The 17,886-nt window shown below is 58.9% G+C and overlaps 1 protein-coding gene across 5 annotated transcripts in view; it reads right to left on the bottom strand.

Annotated features, from left to right (window-relative positions):
- Positions 1-2,345, bottom strand: part of LOC132241819 (tumor necrosis factor receptor superfamily member 6-like) — a 215,580-nt gene extending 213,235 nt beyond the window's left edge. For 3 of the 5 annotated variants that reach the window (XM_059710759.1, XM_059710760.1, XM_059710761.1), the window contains exons 1-3: positions 2,123-2,343; positions 905-1,028; positions 251-379 (exon numbers count right to left, since the gene is read on the bottom strand). In XM_059710759.1, coding sequence (XP_059566742.1) covers positions 251-379; positions 905-1,028; positions 2,123-2,173 — 304 coding nt within the window. In that variant the 5' untranslated portion in view covers positions 2,174-2,343. Of the gene's footprint in view, positions 1-250; positions 380-904; positions 1,029-2,122 lie in introns of all 5 variants that reach the window. The other 2 variants (XM_059710762.1, XM_059710758.1) reach the window with 2 other exon arrangements.
- Between the last annotated feature and the right edge of the window lie 15,541 nt (positions 2,346-17,886).

The raw sequence follows: 17,886 nt of genomic DNA, 5'->3' as shown, positions 1-17,886 counted from the left end.
GCTGGGTGGATGGAGTGTCAGCCTTTGGTCTAAAGGGTCCCGGGTTCAAATCGGGTAAAGGGCACATGCCGGGGTTGCAGGCTCGATCCCCAGTGGGGGGTGTGCAGGAGGCAGCTGATCCATGATTCTCTCTCATCATGGATGTTTCTATCTCCCTCTCCCTTCCTCTCTGAAATCAATAAAAATATATTTAAAAAATTAAAAAAGGGGCTTCGGGGTCAAGGTCAAGACTCAAGGGGCTGGGACTCACCCTTGCGGCAGGTGGTGCACAGCTGGCAGGACGGCAGGCCGTTGGCATGTCCCGTGTAGGTCCCTGTGTCACACGCCTCACACTCGCCCTGGGTGTGGGGGCTGCTGCACGGCTTGCGGACATACTGGCCTGTGCAAGAGGTCGGGGTGCGGTCAGACCCACCAGGCACGCCCGGCGCCCCGCTGTGCGGCCTCCACGCCAGGCCCTGGGCCGGCCCCTCTGGTGAGAAACTGCAAATCCCTGTCCCTGGGCGTCAGCATTGGAGTAATCTCTGCCTGTCACCAGGTCGTGGAAATGACGAAGCAATCGCTCCCCGACAGCTGTGTGGTGGGGCACCCGGGACCCCGCCCCCCGCCCACGACACACCTCTGAGGCCCCCAGGATGCGCCTCTGGTCCAGGGTCAGTCAAGGCGGCAGGACCCCAGCCCAGCGCTCCGCCCCCCCCGGCCCAGGGCTCGCCACCAGCTGCCCGGGCACAGCCCAGCGTCCCGGTCGCCATGGGGGTCCCAGGGCCCAGCCTGGAAGGCCCCAAGGTGGACACGTGGTCCGCTGGCCAGCATGGTGCCCGGCCGCTTCCTCCCTGCCGCCCCGTCAGAGCCATGGCTCGACGTGCATTCAGTGCGGGCCCAATGGACAGAACCCGCCCCCACTCACCTGCGGGGCAGCATTGGCAGCAGTGCCTCCCAGACCAGTACTCCCTGGGCCCGCACCTGCTGCCCGGGCTCGGCTTTGCCGGGCACCGCTCCGATGACAGGTTGCTCGAGGGGCTCAGGGTCAGCTGCAAAAACAGGAGCCTTGTTTCACCGCGTTCTCGCCCCCCCATCCCTCCCACTGTCACCCCGGCAGGTCCACAGCACGCCCCGTCCACACGGAGCACCGCCTGGGCCGCCGCCCTGGAACGGGAGGGTCACTGTCATGGCTCTGCATGTAGCAGCCTCAGGAAAGAGGCAGCCAGGGGCTCCCCGAGCCGGGGCCCAGGAACCGGGGTCACGTGCGCATTGGCTCCACAGGCGGGCCCGCGGCCTCCTCGTCCCATCTCTGGGGGGAGCTGTCACCACGCACAGGTTTCACACGGGAGAAGAATTTAGTCACAACATCAACATCAGCACAGACAGAACCCGGGGTGGCCCAGCCTAAACGCTGGACAGTGGCCGCCCACCCGGCCAGCAGCTCTAAGGAGCAGGCAGGGCGCCCGGAGGAGGTGGGGTGGGCCTGACCCGGCACCTGCGGGAACCCTTTCCGAGTGAGGCCGGGGAGAGAAGCAGGGGTTCCTTCTCTCCTTTCTGGGCCCCTCCAGAGACTGGGGGTCCTACCCTCGCCCCCTCCGGCCCCTGCGGTCGGGCCCACCGGCCGCTGCCTCCAGGGGCCCCGCCAGGGGCGAGGGGGCGCGCGGCCCGGCGGCACCGCCGCGGGAAGGCCCCGAATTGGGCCCAATATCCAGCTGCCCCCAGAGCGGGCGTCCAGCCCCCGGCGTGTCTCGGGGGGGAGGGCGACCCCCAGACCCAGAGCCCCCGCCGCCCCCCACCCCGCCCCCGTCAGCGCACCAGCCGGGCTGCGGGCCGGATCCAGAGCGCGGGCGGCAGGGGCACCTGTGGGTCCACGTCTCGCACCCGCGTCCCCGCTCCCTCCGCTCTTCCTCTCAGACACAATAAAAACAGTTTTAAAAAGGCGCCTTTAAAACACTCACCCAGGCCACCTGCCCGCCCCGTGGCCGCACGTCCACCGGGGCGCCCGCAACCCCCGGCCCCCACCCCCGCCAGCCGCCCAGGTGCCGCGCCGCCCGGGCTGGTTTCCGCTCCCCGCCCCGTTAGACCCGGGGCTGCCTGCCGCCCCCACCCTCGGGCGGCCCTGCAGGCGGCGCAGCTCGCTCACCGGGACCCGCAGCAGCGGGAGCAGCAGGAACAGCCACAGCGCGAGCCCCATGGCGCGTGGCCGAGTGGGGGGCCGGGCCCGGCCGGTGGGTTATATACCCCGGACGTGGGCGGGTCGGCAGCGATTCCATCCTGTGCGATTCCCGGATGAGGAAGAAAAAATCTGCAGAAAACAAACAAAAAAAAGGAAGTGGACTTTTCGTAACAAAACCAAAAACCTGCGGAGGCTTCCTTCCCGGCAGAGCGTCCGCGGGGGCGGGTCCCGAGGCGGGGCGGGTACCCAGGCGGGGCGGGTACCGAGGCGGGGCACCCACCCGGGCGGCCGGCGACCTGGCCTGATCCGCTGCGGCGCCGCCTCTCTCCTCCCCCCTCCATTCTCTCTCTCCACATCCGCGGGTGGGGTCACAGCAAACGTTTATTCCTCTTTTATTTTATTTAAAACCCGAGAGAGTTCAACCGGTGTCTCCCCCATAAATTCAAGGAGGAGAGAGAGACGGAGACGGAGAGAGAAGAGATCGGCCCGTCGTGGTCCCGCGAGTCCCGCTCGTTCAGCGGCAGAAGCCGCGGAGGCTCAGCACGTGTCTCACGTCCTCCCCGGGCCACGGCGCGCGTGGGGGCGGCGCCGGGACAGCTGGAGCCAGAAAAACCCTTTCACTTTCTATTCCCCGCGGCGCCGTCACGCCACGCCCCCGCCGTCACGCCCCGCCCCGCCCCACAGCCACGCCCCCACACCTCCGCCACGCCCCCGCCGTCACTCCACGCCGCGCCCAATAGTTCCGCCCCCACACCTCCGCCACGCCCCGCAGCCACGCCCCTCAGCCACGCCCCCGCAGCCACGCCCCCTGGCCAGCTCCTGCTGCTCCTGCTCCTCCTGCTCCACCGAGGCACCCCCACTCCCACCCCCCCCACCCCCCCACCCCGCGCCCCTCGCGTCCCTCCCGGTTCTGCAGGAACCAGAGCAGCACTCTCACATTAGCGCCGCTGAAGGCTGCCGAGCGATCCCTGTTGTGCTGCGCTGCATATCTGGCGCTTCGGCCAGGCGGGTCATGCTGTGCTGTCTGTTCCTAAAACACACAGACAGGAAGGTACTGACATCAGGCCAGGCCCTGAGATAGGGTCTCATGGCCCCTTCCCAGCACGCAGGCCTGCTTTCTCCAAAGGCCCGGAAGTCTCATTCCAAATTTGGGAGACAAAGGACTGGAAAAAGTATAAATAAAGCGAGTTTCCTCCATAGTGGGGGGCTCAGAATTTGAAAGACACATTTTCTCTGGGCCTCCACAGAATTTAATAATAAAATGTAACTCCTGTAGTCGGTACTGCAGTTCAGCCTCTGCTTCGGCAGGGTGCTGTAACTGTAGTCGCTGGCCAGCTCAATAAATCCTCGCTTGCTACAAAACTGGGCGAGGAAATGCTTTAGGGAATAATTGGCTTTAAAGTCTCAAAGTTGTTAAGGCAAAAATACATCACTAAAATGAAGGGTATATGGTTAAAAAAAACAAAACACCTTTTCAGCGGTAATGATATATGCCTACACATAGTTTTCCAAAGTCTTTGGTAACTTCAAACTTTGAAGTCTGCTGAATTAAAAAATAAAAATTATTAAATATCTAGGTATTTTGAAATAACACAGTACTGAAATATTAATCTCAGTTTGCCTCCTATGAAAAACCTAGAGGATAGATTTGAATCTATTAATGAAATAAGTCTTGGGTTTTATTTGAAATACTAGGGGCCCGGTGCACGAAATTCGTGCACTGGGGGGGGGCGGGGGGAAGTGTCCCTCAGCCCAGCCTGTCCCCTCTCACATACTGGGAAGCCCTCAGGCGTTGACCCCCATCACCCTCCAATCGCAGGATCGGCCCCTTGCCCAGGCCTGACGCCTCCGACCTAGGTGTCCGGCCCGGGCAGTGGGGACCTGCAGTGGCAGCGGGGGGTGCCGCGATCACACGGGCTCTGCCCCTGCCCCTGCAGGAAGCCTCTGGCTGAGGCGTCCGGCCCAGGCAGCGGGAACCCACAGCTGCAGCGGCCCCGCGATCGTGGGCTTCGCTTTAGGCCCAGGCAAGGGACCCCTAGCTCCCAGGACTGCCAGCTTCGACCGTGCCCAACTCCCATCGCTGGCTCCACCCCTACTTCCTGCTATCACTGGCCAGGGCGAAAAAGGCACCTGATTCTCAGATCATGGCTGGGGGGCAGGGCAAAGGCGGCCCCAGGGCTGCCTTTGCCCTGCCCCCCAGCTCTTAGCTCCCCCCTGGGTTTCCAATCACTGTCAGTGGCAGGGGGCTTCTTCCTGCTTTCCCTTTCACCTCCCCGCATTGTGCCTACATATGCAAATTAACCGCCATCTTGTTGGTAGTTAACTGCCAATCTTAGTTGGCAGTTAATTTGCATATAGCCCTGATTAGCCAATGAAAAGGGTATCGTCGTACGCCAATTACCATTTTTCTCTTTTATTAGTATAGATATCCTTAAAAATGTGAAAGTATTACTAATCTCAGAAATGCTACATATTTAAATTGCTACCTAAAAATTTGAGGCCTCCAGGAGTTAAAAGTTCAAACTAAGTTGGGAGAAATTACATGGTTGTGATAACAGAAGGCATGAAATATGGAAATTCATTTTTAAGGAGAATAATTCTTGCATTTTCCCTCAAAAAATTAGTAGTTCAAAATATATTATAGTCTTTATGTTTATATGTGTCTGTGTACTACCTGTGGTAAAATTTCAACCTAGAATATAATATTTTATTGGCCTAAAAAAGTGGGGGGGGATTAATTCTATAGTTCAAACCAAAATTTTTTAAAAATATATTTTATTGATTTTCTTTACAGAGAGGAAGGGAGAGGGATAGAGAGTTAGAAACATCCATGATGTGCACGCAACCAAGGTGCATGCCCCTGACCGGAATCGAACCCAGAACCCTTCAGTCCACAGGCCGATGCTCTATCCACTGAGCCAAACAGGTCAGGGCCAAACCAAATTTTTAATATTAAAACCGGTTTAAGCTTAACTGATATGTTTAGAATAATTACAAAGAGTGTGTGATGTAATCTTTGGGTTGTGTATATTTAACAGTCTTTCCAAGTTAAATTTTGAGATTTTAACCAAGAGATAGCTTTGGGACATTCCAATGGCCCTGGAATGACTCAGGATTTATTCTCTCTTCTAAAAAAAATACTTTGAACTAAATTAGGCCAATTTAATATACTTGACATTACATGGGAAGCTTTGTCAAATAAAAATTAATAACTGTTCTATTTATATACATATATTTTGTTGAAATGAGTGTTATAGGAATTTCAGTCTGCTTCAGAAAGGAACTTGCAAAGATTCAGAGCCAAGTTCAAACAGGAAACTCTCAGGGGGGCAGGTGTCCAGTCCGGGACACCGGGCAAGCCAAAGTGATGGTTCCCTGTGGGGTGTCTGTCGGTGATACTCCGGAATCTGCATTTCACAGATTGGGAGTTTATGAATTATTTTCAATGCACAGGACACTGATCTCAATACGCCAGGTGCCTCATTTTAAATCTTACCTATTGTTTATTCTGTATATGCTGAAATTATAATTGAATCTAAAGGTATACAGATTTTATATTATTCTCTATGTAATTTTACAGGAATTATTAATTACCAAGAAATTGTTGTCTTGGAATGTTATCCTATCTAATAAAAGAGAAACATGGTAATTAGCCGTACCTCCACTACCCTTCCCATTGGCTAATCAGGGCGATATGCAAATTAACTGCCAGCCAAGATGGCGGCCGGCAGCCAGGCAGCTTGAAGCAAACATGAGGCTTGCTTGCTTCAGTGACAGAGGAAACCAACGTTCCCCGCCTGCCGCTGCCGGCCTCTGAGCTTGCAGTTGGAAACATTGTTACAAATAGAAGCTAAACAAAACCCATGAAGCCTGCTTTCAGCCAGCCAGGATCTCAGAGCTGGAGTTGAAACAGTGTTTCGATTATAGAACCCAAACAAACTAGATACCTGCTTTCAGCAGCAGAGGCCTCAGAGCTGGAGTCAAGCCTCAGAGCTAAAGCTGGCCCAGAATTTTAAAAAAAGAAAAAAAGGAGCGGTTGGGAGCTTCAGTCACCCACCAGCCTGAAAACAGCCCTCAGCCCCTCACCCAGACTGGCCAGGCACCCCAGTGGGGACCCCCACCCTGAAGGGTGTGTGACCAGCTGCAAACAGCCATCATCCCCTCATCCAGGCTGGCCAGGCACCCAAGCAGGACCCCCACCCTGATCCAGGACACCCTTCAGGGCAAACCAGCCAGCCCCCACCCGTGCACCAGGCCTCTATCATATATAGTAAAAGGGTAATATGCCTCCCAGCACCAGGATCAGCAGAGCCGCGAGGCCTCCCGGCACCGGGATCAGCATGACAGGGGGCAGCGACCAAACCCCCTGATCGCCCTGCAGCTCTGTGTGTGACAGGGGGCGTGGCCACAACCCCTTGATCGGCCCTGCTCTGTGTGTGACAGGGTGTGGTGCCCCAACGCCCCCTCACGGGCCCTGCTCTGTGTGTGACAGGGTAGAACCATAACCTCCCCATCGGCCCTGCCCTGAGTGTGACAGTGGCAGCGCCCCAACCCCCTGATCGGCCCTGCTCTGTGGGTGATAGAGGGCGGCGCACCAACCGCCCCCACGGGCCCTGCTCTGTGTGTGACGGGGTAGAGCCATAACCTCCCCAACAGCCCTGCCCTGAGTGTGACAGGGTGTGATGCCCCAACCCCCTGATCCGCCCTGCTCTGTGTGTGACAGGGGGCGGTGCCCCAACTCCCCTATCGGCCCTACTCTGTGAGTGACGGGGGAGCTCCTCAACCCCCTGATCGGCCCTGCTCTGTGCGTGACAGGGTACAGAGCCCCAACCCCCCTGATGGGCCCTGCTCTGTGCATGACAGGGTACAGAGCCCCAACACTCCTGATGGGCCCTGCTCTGTGCGTGACAGGGGGTGGCGCCACAACCCCCCAATTGGCCCTACCCTGAGCATGACTGAGGGTGGCATCACAACCTCCCGATCTGCCCTGCTCTGTGCATGACAGGGGGCGGTGTCCCAACTCCCCAATCAGCCCTGCTCTGAGCCCAACCAGGGGCTATACCTAGGGATTGGGCCTGCCCACTGCCACCCGGGAGCAGGCCTAAGCCAGCAGGTTGTTATCTCCCGAGGGGTCCCAGACTGTGAGAGGGCACAGGCCAGGCTGAGGGACCCCGCCTCCCCTCCGAGTGCACAGATTTTTGTGCACCGGGCCTCTAGTATCTATTATAAAGGACTTACCTTGGACAAACCTCTCCAAGAACACTTCCCTAATAATTCCCAGGGTAGAATAATATATGGGTCTAATCTAGATGAGTATTTTAGGTGAATATTGTCTCAATATAGGAATGGATGAAATTAACTGCCCAGAAGAGAAATTGGAACTTCTGGACAATAGCAGGTACTTGTTTTCCCCTCAGATCTTTCCTTGTCAAATATTAGACAGTTTCTGTTCCTATCGATGTTACTGGTTTATTATTGTTACTTTTGTTCCTGGTATGTAAATGTGATACTAGAGGCAGAAAAACAAAACTTAAGACAAAAAAAAAAAAAAAAAAGAAAAAGAAAGAAGACAAGCAGCAAAAGTACTCAGATTACGGTCACTCAAAAATTAGAAATGATCCAAGATCCTTTTCAACAAGGAATGTAGGACCTGACTGCCTCCCATTTACCTGCCCTTTTTTTAAAAAAATAACAATAATTCGACCTTAAGTGCCATCTAAGCTTATGGTCTTGCCCCTCCCCAGTGGTCCACCTGTTCAGCAAGACTCGGTGACACTGAGCCTTCCTAGGAATGAGCCTTCCTGGCACCGTGGGACTCCATTATCCAACCAAACGGTTGGTCATCAATGCAGCCTTTGGATTGATTTATGGCCAAAAGGGGGAGGTGTGGACGAAAGGGGCCACGTGCTGACCTGACAGCTCAGGGGAGGCCTGCATGGCCGTCTTGCAAACTCAGACCTAAAGCCACCACAAAGGATGGTCTGAAATTAAACTTTAACTGAAGTAGTGATGGTGGGCAGTTATGTCCTGGGCCGGTATCTTCCCTGACAAGGGCAGCCTTTACCGTAACTGAGCCTGTCTGTCTTTTTGCATCTGTGATAACACAGCCTAGAAATGTCTGGGTAACGTGTAACTTCCCTTTTCCCGGACCCCCTGGGGCACAGCCTCATGTGCTGGGTGAGGACAGAGACCACCAGTTCCGTCATCGTCATGTTAACTGTTCCTGCACCCGCCTAAGCATGTGTCCACCATTTCACCTTTTATCCAGTCCCAGGGGTTCCCCCCTTTGCTTCCCCCCCTCCCTAGTCTATCGCCAATGGATTTCATGGAACCCACCCAGTCCCTTTCCTTCGATTGGCTGTATAAATACGGGTGGAACCCGCCATTCTCCCGACATTGTCTCAATTCGTTGAGGTTCTGCTTCCCGGCCTATGTCCACAGTTTGGCTCCAATAAACTCCCAAAAATTCTTTACAGGTTTCAGTGGTTTTTAGGTTAACACTCTCTCAAAACCAACGTAAAAAGTTAGTTTTTTAAACAAAGACCCATGCGAAGCACCTCACCCACTTGCGTGAAAGGCCAAGCCCCAGCCAGCGGTCGGAAAGGCCAGAAGGAAAGCTGAAAGGCGAGCGAATCGCCACGGGAAAGCTCTGCTGGCAGGCGAGGCACCTCCTGCGGGGAAACCCAGAATGTCCAGGACACAAACAGGCTCGCTCAGCGGCCAGGGCGCAGCCGGACGGAGCCCGGGCTGTGGACCCGCCCAGGCGGCTCGGCAGCGACTCACCGTCCCCCGGTGGCCCTGGACCCAGACACGGGCCTGGGCGCAGCTTGTGCGGGGCCAGCGGGGCGGGTCCCTGGACGGACCTGGTGGAGGCCGGGCGGGGGGTGGGGGGCCGGGGATGGGGGGCTGGTCTCTCTGCCCCTCCCCCCCACCCCCCCTCCTCCACGGCCTTTCCTGAGTCAGACACAACCTCAGGGCTGAGAGCATGGCTCCTCCTGAGACCCGCCTCCCTCCCAAGGAGCCCCCGCGCCAGGGGGGCACCGACCGGGCAGGTTCCCCGGAGGCTGGGGCTCGGGAGGACACAGGGCCTGGCGGGGTGAGGGGCGGGGTGAGGGGCGGTGGGAGGGGTGGGGTGAGGGGGGGTGAGGGGCGGGGTGAGGGGCGGAGTGAGGGGCGGAGTGAGGGGTGAGGGGCGGGGTGAGGGGCGGGGTGAGGGGTGAGGGGCGGGGTGAGGGGTGAGGGGCGGGGTGAGGGGGGTGAGGGGCGGGGTGAGGGGTGAGGGGCGGGGTGAGGGGCGGTGGGAGGGGTGGGGTGAGGGGGGGGTGAGGGGCGGGGTGAGGGGCGGGGTGAGGGGGGTGAGGGGCGGGGTGAGGGGGGTGAGGGCCCCCCTGGGGCTGGGGAGGCCTGGGGGGCGGAGCTTCGTGGGGGTCCGGCCTCAGGAGGGCGCTCCTGGGGGCCAGGGCTCCGGACCTTCTCACTGGGAGCCCCTCTCGGGCCCTGATTTGGACTCGGTTTGGGTCGCCATGGTAACCAATTCTGCTTTGGTCCCAGCGCCTGGAGGTTCCGGTTCCGTTTCTGTGTCCAGGGAAAACCAGCCTATTTGCGTAAACCCGCGTGAAGACTGAGCCTGAACTTCCTTGTTGTGGTTTTGTTATTAATCATCACTTTAGGGTATTTTTCTATTGATTCTTAGAGAGAGGGGGGAGGGAGAGAGGAGGGGGAGATGAAGGAGAGAGAGAGAGAGAGAGAGAGAGAGAGAGAGAGAGAGCCCTCCCACACGTGCCCAGGGGTTTAAACCTGCAACCCAGCCACCTGCCGGGACCGGGAATCCAGCCCGGGACCCCTCGTGCCTGGGCCGAAGCGCTACCCGCTGGGCCACGCGGCCAGGGCGGACCTGAACTTGCAGGCTTCACAGAGCAGCTTTCCCAGCTCCGGAAATGACCCCCATAACGAAGGCTTTGAATCGAGGGCTGGCCCTTCCCGGCCGGGATCTGGGGTCTCCTGGCCTGGACCTTCCGGGAGGCCATAGAGCAGCGGTTCTCAACCTGTGGGTCGCGACCCCTTTGGGGGTCGAACGACCCTTTCACAGGGGTCGCCTAAGACCATCGGAAAACACATATATAATTACATATTGTTTTTGTGATTAATCATTATACTTTAATTATGTTCAATTTGTAACAATGAAAATACACCCTGCATATCAGATATTTATTTATTTATTTATTTATTTATTTATTTATTTATTTATTTATTTATTTATTTTAGGCAGAGATTGACAGAATTTATTTTTTTTAAACTATGATCAAACCATATGCTGTCTACAGAAGACCCACTTTATTTTATTATTTTTTAATGTTTATTGTTCATATTATTACAGTTCTTCCTCTTTTTTCCCCCCATAGCTCCCCTCCACCCAGTTCCCACCCCACCCTCTGCCCTCACCCACCACCCCCGCACTGTCCTCATCCATAGGTGCACAATTTTTGTCCAGTGTCTTCCCGCACCCCCACACCCCTTTCCCCCGAGAATTGTCAGTCCACTCCCTTTCTATGCCCCTGATTCTATTATATTCACCAGTTTATTCTGTTCATCAGATTTTTTATTCACTTGATTTTTAGATTCACTTGTTGATAGATATGTATTTGTTGTTCATAATTTGAATCTTTACCTTTTTCTTCTACTTCCTCTTCTTAAAGAATACCTTTCAGCATTTCATATAATACTGGTTTGGCAGTGATGAACTCCTTTACAAATGAACCATTGTTTTTTGATATTTTAATAAAAGTGGCAATAGGCCGGGCTGGTGGGGCTCAGGGGTTGAGTGTGGACCTAGGAACCAGGGTTGGATTTCCGATCAGGGCACAGGCCCCGGTTGCGGGCTCCATCCCCAGTGTGGGCTGCAGGAGGCGGCCAATCCATGATTCTCATCATTGATGTTTCTCTCTCTGCCTCCCTTCTCTCTGAAATCAGTAAAAATATAGTTAAAAAAACAAGTGGCCATCGGTGTCAAGGTTCTTTAAGCCTAGGACCCCTTCTCACACCTGGGGCTGAGGATCCCGCATTCTAAAGCAGAGCCTCCGCCGCCTCCCCACCCAGGGCGGAACCAAGGGGCGCGGGCCAGCGTTTCCGGCCGGACGCCGAGGGCGGGACTCTGAGGAAGGACGCTGTGGGTGGGACTCCAGTCCGCCGCCACAGGTTTCCCGGGCGGGTCGTGTCTCGCCATGAAATTTCGCGCCAAGATTGCGGATGCAGCCTGTCTCAACCACTTCTCGCGTGAGCGGGTCGCGGGCGCCCGGGGTGTGGAAGGAGTGAGGGGAGGGCGGGCCGACGGCGGAGGGGCGCGCGGAGGGCTTCCCTGGAGCTGAGGGGGCGGGGCTGAGGGGCGGGGCTGGGAGCTGAGGGGGCGGGGCTGAGGGGCTGGGAGCTGAGTGGGTGAGGGGGCGGGGCTGTGGCTGAGGGGCGGGGCTGGGGCCGAGGGGCTGAGGGGCGGGGCTGGGGCTGAGGGGGCGGGGCCGAGGGGCTGGGAACTGAGGGGCTGAGGGATGAGGGGGCGGGGCCGAGGGGCTGAGAGGCAGGGCTCAGCGGGCCGTGGGCAGTGGAGCCCCAGCTGGTTTCGGACCGGACTGGTCCCGGGGCGGCCCTAACCCGGCACAGGCGGTTCTTGGGGGCCGAGCTGCTGCCCTGGGAGCCTCGGTGTCCTCACCCCACCCGCGTGCGCCTGGCCCACGCCGGCCTCCAGGCCCCGCACAGGGACCCGCAGGTGACCCGCGCCCCCCGCAGGCGGCAGCTGCCTGGTGGCCAAGCTGGCCCGCGCCTGCACCCCGCGCATCCGCCTCCCTCCCCCGGCCCGTTCCGAGCGCACCGGCCCCTGACCCCGCGCCGCCGCCGGAGAACTTCTTCAGCGAGTTCCAGGTGGAGGCGTCTCCGAGGACAACAACGCCATCTACGTGGAGCTCCGCCGCCGGGAACCGCTCCCGCGCCCTGAACACCGCGCAGAACGCCCGGGCCTTGAAGGTCCGGCGGACCCACCAGCACTTCCCCTCCGGACCGTGTCCATGGAGCTGGTGAGGAGGGGCCCGGCCGGGCAGTGGCTGCAGCAGGGGGCGGCGGTCATGGCAGCGGGGCCGCAGGGCAGGTGCCCGCTGACCTGCACACCGTGCGTGCGATGGCTCCGTGGGAACGGAGAGCACCCACGCGGCGTGGCCGGCCGGCTTCCTCCGCCCCTCAGGCCGCGGGTTCCTCGCAGGTGTCTGTGTCCAGCAGCAGCCGCACGTGACCCGACGTCCGTGAAGGTCACTCGCAGGGCCGTGGAGGAACCTGAGGAGCCACCGCCCCAGACGCTGATGTGAGTGACGGCAGCCCGTGGCTCCCACGTGCCCGGCGGCGTCATTACCTCCCGATGTCAGCGCGGGCTTTGCTCTGCTTGTTGGGAAGGGTGCTCCTTTCTGAAGGCTGCTCCAGGAGGAACGGGCCTGTGCCGGGCTGTTCCCGTAAAGACCCCCAGTCAGCCGGCGTGGCAGGAATGCGGCGGAGAGCGAATGTCCGCCCAGGGGCGGCCGTGCAACTGACTGCCCGGGAAGCCCTTGGCGTTCCTGCCGGGTGGTGGCCGCAGGCCCCGGTGTGGGTCACAGAGGGACGCTCCATGTCGGTGAGGAGCGATGTCCAGCCGGGGACAGCCAGCAGGGAGGCCCTTCCGCTCCGCTGACTGGTCCCGGGGCAGGGACTATGGCAGCCGTGGGCAAACTACAGCCCGCGGGCCGGATGCGGCCCGTTTGACGTGAATAAAACTAAAAAAAAAAAAAAAAAAGACAGTACCCTTTTATGTAATGATGTTTACTTTGAATTTATATTAGTTCACACAGACACTCCATCCATGCTTTTGTTCCGGCCCTCCGGTCATTGTGGCCCTCGAGTCAAAAAGTTTGCCCACCCCTGGACTATGGTGATGCCCAAGCTCCTTTGCCTCCCGCTCACACTTACGGAAGGAGGAGGATGGAGAGGGAATTCTAGAGGCCCCTCCTGGGCAGCAGCAGGGCACCAGGACAGTGGGAACCGTCTGACGCTGGTGCAGGCACTTCCCCCTCACGTTTTTGGGTGGAAAGGCCTGAGTCTTGGGCATCCCTCAGCGGACCGCCGTGTCCCTGGTGCATGAAGGCCTCTAGCTGAAGGCGGGTCCTGGGACCAGAAGTGCCACAGGGACCGGTCGCCGCGGTAACCAGAGGCAGGAGTGAGCTAGTGAAACTCTGATAGTTTTTATTTTCGTATTTTAAAAAGAACTTTATTCAGACAGGTTAAAAACCCAGGATTCTGGAGCTTTTACGCTTCCATGCATTCCAAACCCAGGTAGTGAGCGGGCACCTGCCGGCACTTGCTATACGGACATTCTCATGCTCCTGTTTTCTCATTGGGCCTGTAGGTGAGCCTTTATCTGCTGGTCTTGAAGACGATGAAGAGCGTTGTGGAAAAATGAAAAATATCAGCAACCAGCTTGTAAGCCACAACTTCTGTAGCAAAGAGCTCTGAAGTGTTTGCTGCGGGCGGCATGCCTGCCCGAGGTGTGGGTGCCCTGGCACTCAGTGTGCGGGGTCCCCTCATTGCGGTGGTTGAGAGCTACAGCTTCCCAGGTGCCTGGGGACCCTGCCCGGGTGTCTCCAGGGGCTCCCTGGGGAGAGTGCTCACACCGGCCTCCTGCCTGCGTTTGTACTCACAGTAGTTCAGCTGCTCTGGCTTCCCTCCCTTACGCTAGGAAAGACATCACACATCTGCTAACGTCTGTGTTTTATGAAGTGCTGGTTTTGGCAGTGAGTTGAGTGGCCCGTGAGCCCAGGCCACAACGTCTCACTCTAAGCACCCCCTTGCTCTGCAGCCCCAGGCCCATAGCCCTCTCCTCCCCACAGGTCTTGGCTGAGCGACAGTGAGCTCGTCACCTGCGCAGGGTGCGTCCACCGTCCACAGCGTGGCTCAGGGCCACGCGGGAGAGGATGCGGAGACAGACGCGCACCCAAGCAGTGCTAAGGTGGGTGGAGGTCCCGCGCTCTTGTCCAGAGCAGCCTGCCAGCATCTGGGAGGGGGAGCAAAGGGGGACGCTTCGCTGGCCCAGAGCCACCGCCGTGCGCCCCAGTCCATGGGATGCCAAGAAGCTGGAGTGACCGGGCTCTGCAGGAGCTGGTGGTGAGCAGGCGGGACACACACGGTGCTGGAGCCCTAAGATAAACACCTCTACCTGGGACGCGGATGGAGCCGGGGCAGTGTTCTCAAACCTCTGCCTGTTAAATACGCTGTGGCTCAACACAACATCGACATGATGCTTTTTAGATAAAACCCAAAAGTTAGGAAGTGCCTGTGCCTGGTAAGCCTCCGCAGCGTGGCCTCTGACACCTTTCTCTGGATGACACCCCCACCTGGTCGTGGGTGGGGCTGGACGGCCGTGGGGAGCGGATCTTTCTCTGACTTCCAGCGTTGCCTGCTCTCCCTCTCATCTCGCTGGTGCCGTTCGTGAAGCACGTGGGAATCCCTGACACCCACACGCTGGAGGGGCAGCCATGAGGGCGCCAGATGCCACCCCGGGACCAGCGTGAGCAAACACAACGGAGGCTCGGCCGTCTTTCCATGGACTCCAGGCCTGGGAAGTGGTGGCAGACTCACTGGCCCTTTTTCCCTGTGGACCTGCCACAGCCCTACAGGAAGCGACAGAGCCCCACCTGACCGTGGGCAGCCTTTGATGAATTCATGGGCCTAAACGTCAATCGTCACAGCGACCAACATAAAGGAAGAAAAAGAAGGACCAGACGTCAAGTGTCTCCTGGCAGCAAACACGTCTCCTGCAGGTGACCTCCCCACTCAGCCGGTCCGAATGTGCTCAGGCGCTGTGCCCGCTCGCGGTTCCCAGGGACAGCACCCCACGCGCCTCGGGGGGGGGGGGGCGGAGAGACTGGCACAGAGAGACCAGCGGAGACAGACGCGGTGCTCCCTGTGGGTGAGAGACACAAGAAGGAGGAGGTGACGTGGTTCACCGTCTGAACGGATCCAACCAGACAGGTTACGTGAGCATCTCGGGAGACGTACAGAAAGCATTTGACACAATCGATGCTCCATGAAAACAAAGCGAGAAAACCTCTCCGCAAAGTAGGACTAGAAGGGAACGTCCCCACACTCATAGGGGGCCTCTGTGACCCCCCTACCCTCACACCTGCTGGACAGTGAGTGCTTGTTCAGGTGGAAGCCCGGCTCTGCTGCCCCTCCAGGAAGTCCCAGCCAGGCCGTGGGCAAGGAAAAGAGCAGAAAGCGTATAGATGTGAAAGGAAGAATAAAACAGCCTGCTGGCAGGCGGCGGGCATAGTCTGCACAGAAACCCCTAACGATCCTGAGAAAGGCTCCTGGGATTCACTAGCACGGGGGCCCGAAGGGTCACAGGACCCAGCCGGCGGGAGCCCAGGCGGGTTCCCACCTCAGCCACGGGCAGTGGGACCCGGAGGTTGAAACAGCGAAGCCACTGACACGGCACTCGGGAAACGAAGCGCTCAGCTCCGGGTGGAAGAAAGCGCGGCGTTTGGATCTGAAAACTACAAGGCCTGAGAGAAGCGCTCAGCTCTGGAGCAAGGGAGAGACGCTGCGTTCATGGCCGGACGCGCGGCGTGGCCCCGTGTCAGATCTTCCCAGTGTAGTCAGTGCAGTCTCAACCCAAACCTGCAAGCTGAGCCGTAGATGCGGACAGACTGATTCCGAATGTGTGCGGGAAGCAGGGGCTGGCCTGGCCAGAGCCATCCCGGGAGAGGGCAGTCAGAGGCTGCCAGTCCCCGACCTCAGGGCTGGGCCTAACGCCCTGGACCCGAGACCAGCAGGACAGAGCCCGGAAATAGACCCACACGGACGCCCAGCGGGTCTTTGACAAAAGCACAAAGGCAGTTCATTCTGAGGCTGGCGCTGGGAACTTGGATGCCAATATGCAAAACATGAGCCTCCTCACAGACCTCACCCTGACACAAAAGTGTCCACTGGAAACGGTCGGCTGGGTCTGCACAGCGGCCTGTGAAGACGCCATTCCCAGCGTCTTTCTTTTGGGGATGTGCCCGCAACCAAGGTACATGCCCTTAGCCGGAATCGAACCTGGGACCTTTCAGTCCGCAGTCCGACGCTCTATCCACTGAGCCAAACCGGTTAGGGCCCAGCGTCTTTCTTACAGGGACACCTGCATGTCCATCCTCATGCTGCTCCTACACCTGCTTAGAACCCACCCACGCAGCTTCCCCCCCGGGATGAACACTCTCAGCCACGCCATCCGGAACACCTTCGCCAGGCAGGCCAGGAGCCGTGTTCAAGGTTGGTTATGCACAGTTCCTGCCAGCAGGTGGCACCATGTGCTCAGCAAAGTGACCATTTGGGTGGCCTCCTGGACCCAGGAAGCTCACCCTGGGGCCTCCAGCTGCTCAGGGCGGCACACAGCTGGCCCAGGAGCCCGTGCAGTGGGGAGGGGGCAGGGGGAGCCTGGGCCAGGAAACGCAGGAAGCTGTGAGCGGTGAAGGTCGCGATGGGGAGGGAGGTGGCCCGCCCTGCCCTCCTCTGGGTCCACACATTGGTGACATGTCACTGACCTGCCACAAGCTCCGTGTGGCTGTCTCCTTTCCTCGCGCGTGGCCCGCGTTTGTCACGATGGCCAGGCTCTGCTCAGCGGGCGTCTCGGCTGAGCTGACGGGTTTCGTTGTCTGAAGCGCTCAGTGTCCTGGGGTCAGCTCCCTGCGGGGAGGGGCAGCAGACGGCTACCTCACGGTCAGTAGCTCACGGGGCGGCAGCACCCTAGGCTTGTTGACCCTCCCTGTGCCGTGTGCGCCTGGCTTGTGCGCCTCATCTGACCTCAGCCGTCAGAGCTGGGTCTGCTGCTCTGGTCTGCAGGCTGGGAGGGAGGAGAAGCCATGGCCACGGGTGGTGGTGTAGAGAGCACCATGTCTCTATCTGCGGGTCCCGCGCTGGCTCGGCCCCCGTTCAGCGGCCTCCTTGCCCTCCCGTCACCCCTGCCACATGCCCAGCCTGGCCTGTGCCTGCCCCTTAGACGTCCCTGTGGGCACCTCCATCGCCTTCACTCTCTGCTGAAATGTCCCCGCGTGCTGAAGTTCCCGGCTGCTCAAACTAAGGTTCCCCTGCCCACTGCCCACGGCCCACGGCCCACGCTGGTGTCTCTTGCTGTTTTCTCTCCCTGATGTTTGTCACTGATGTGTTTGGCTTATGTGTTTGTGACGTGGGATTTGACAGGACAGGGATCTCACTGTCCGTGTCCCCAGCACCCGGAAGAGGGCCGGGCAGGCGGTGGTCCTCCCCAGTGGCACAGGTTCAGAGGGTGACTGAGTGGGTGAGCCACCAGGAACGAGTCCACTGTCCTGTCCTGTCCTCTCGCTGCCGCTCAGGGGCCAGGCGCTCCAGGGCCCTGTGCCTCATGCTGCAGATGGCTTCCGCTTAGCTCCCGCAGACCAGACTGCTGCCATCTCTGTTACAGAGTGACTTTGTTTCTGCTCTTGCGTTAGGAGGTGCCAGGAGCTCCTCCGGCAGCCTAAGCAGCGTGGGTGCTGGTGGGACTGGACCTGACCACACTGCTGGGTAGCGTGTGCCCGGTCCGCGTGCCCGGCGCTCAGGTGGGCTTCCCTCTGCTCCACCGCCGCAGTGGGCGGGGTCGTGGCAACAACCCGTAGGTCCAGAATGATGTGCTGGGTGAGGGTGCCAGGCTCACAGTGTGGCTGTGC

Source organism: Myotis daubentonii, chromosome 9, assembly GCF_963259705.1.
Source record: "Myotis daubentonii chromosome 9, mMyoDau2.1, whole genome shotgun sequence".
Taxonomy (NCBI): domain Eukaryota; kingdom Metazoa; phylum Chordata; class Mammalia; order Chiroptera; family Vespertilionidae; genus Myotis; species Myotis daubentonii.
The sequence above is the reverse complement of the archived record's forward strand: the minus strand, read 5'-3'. Positions and strand labels throughout refer to the sequence as shown.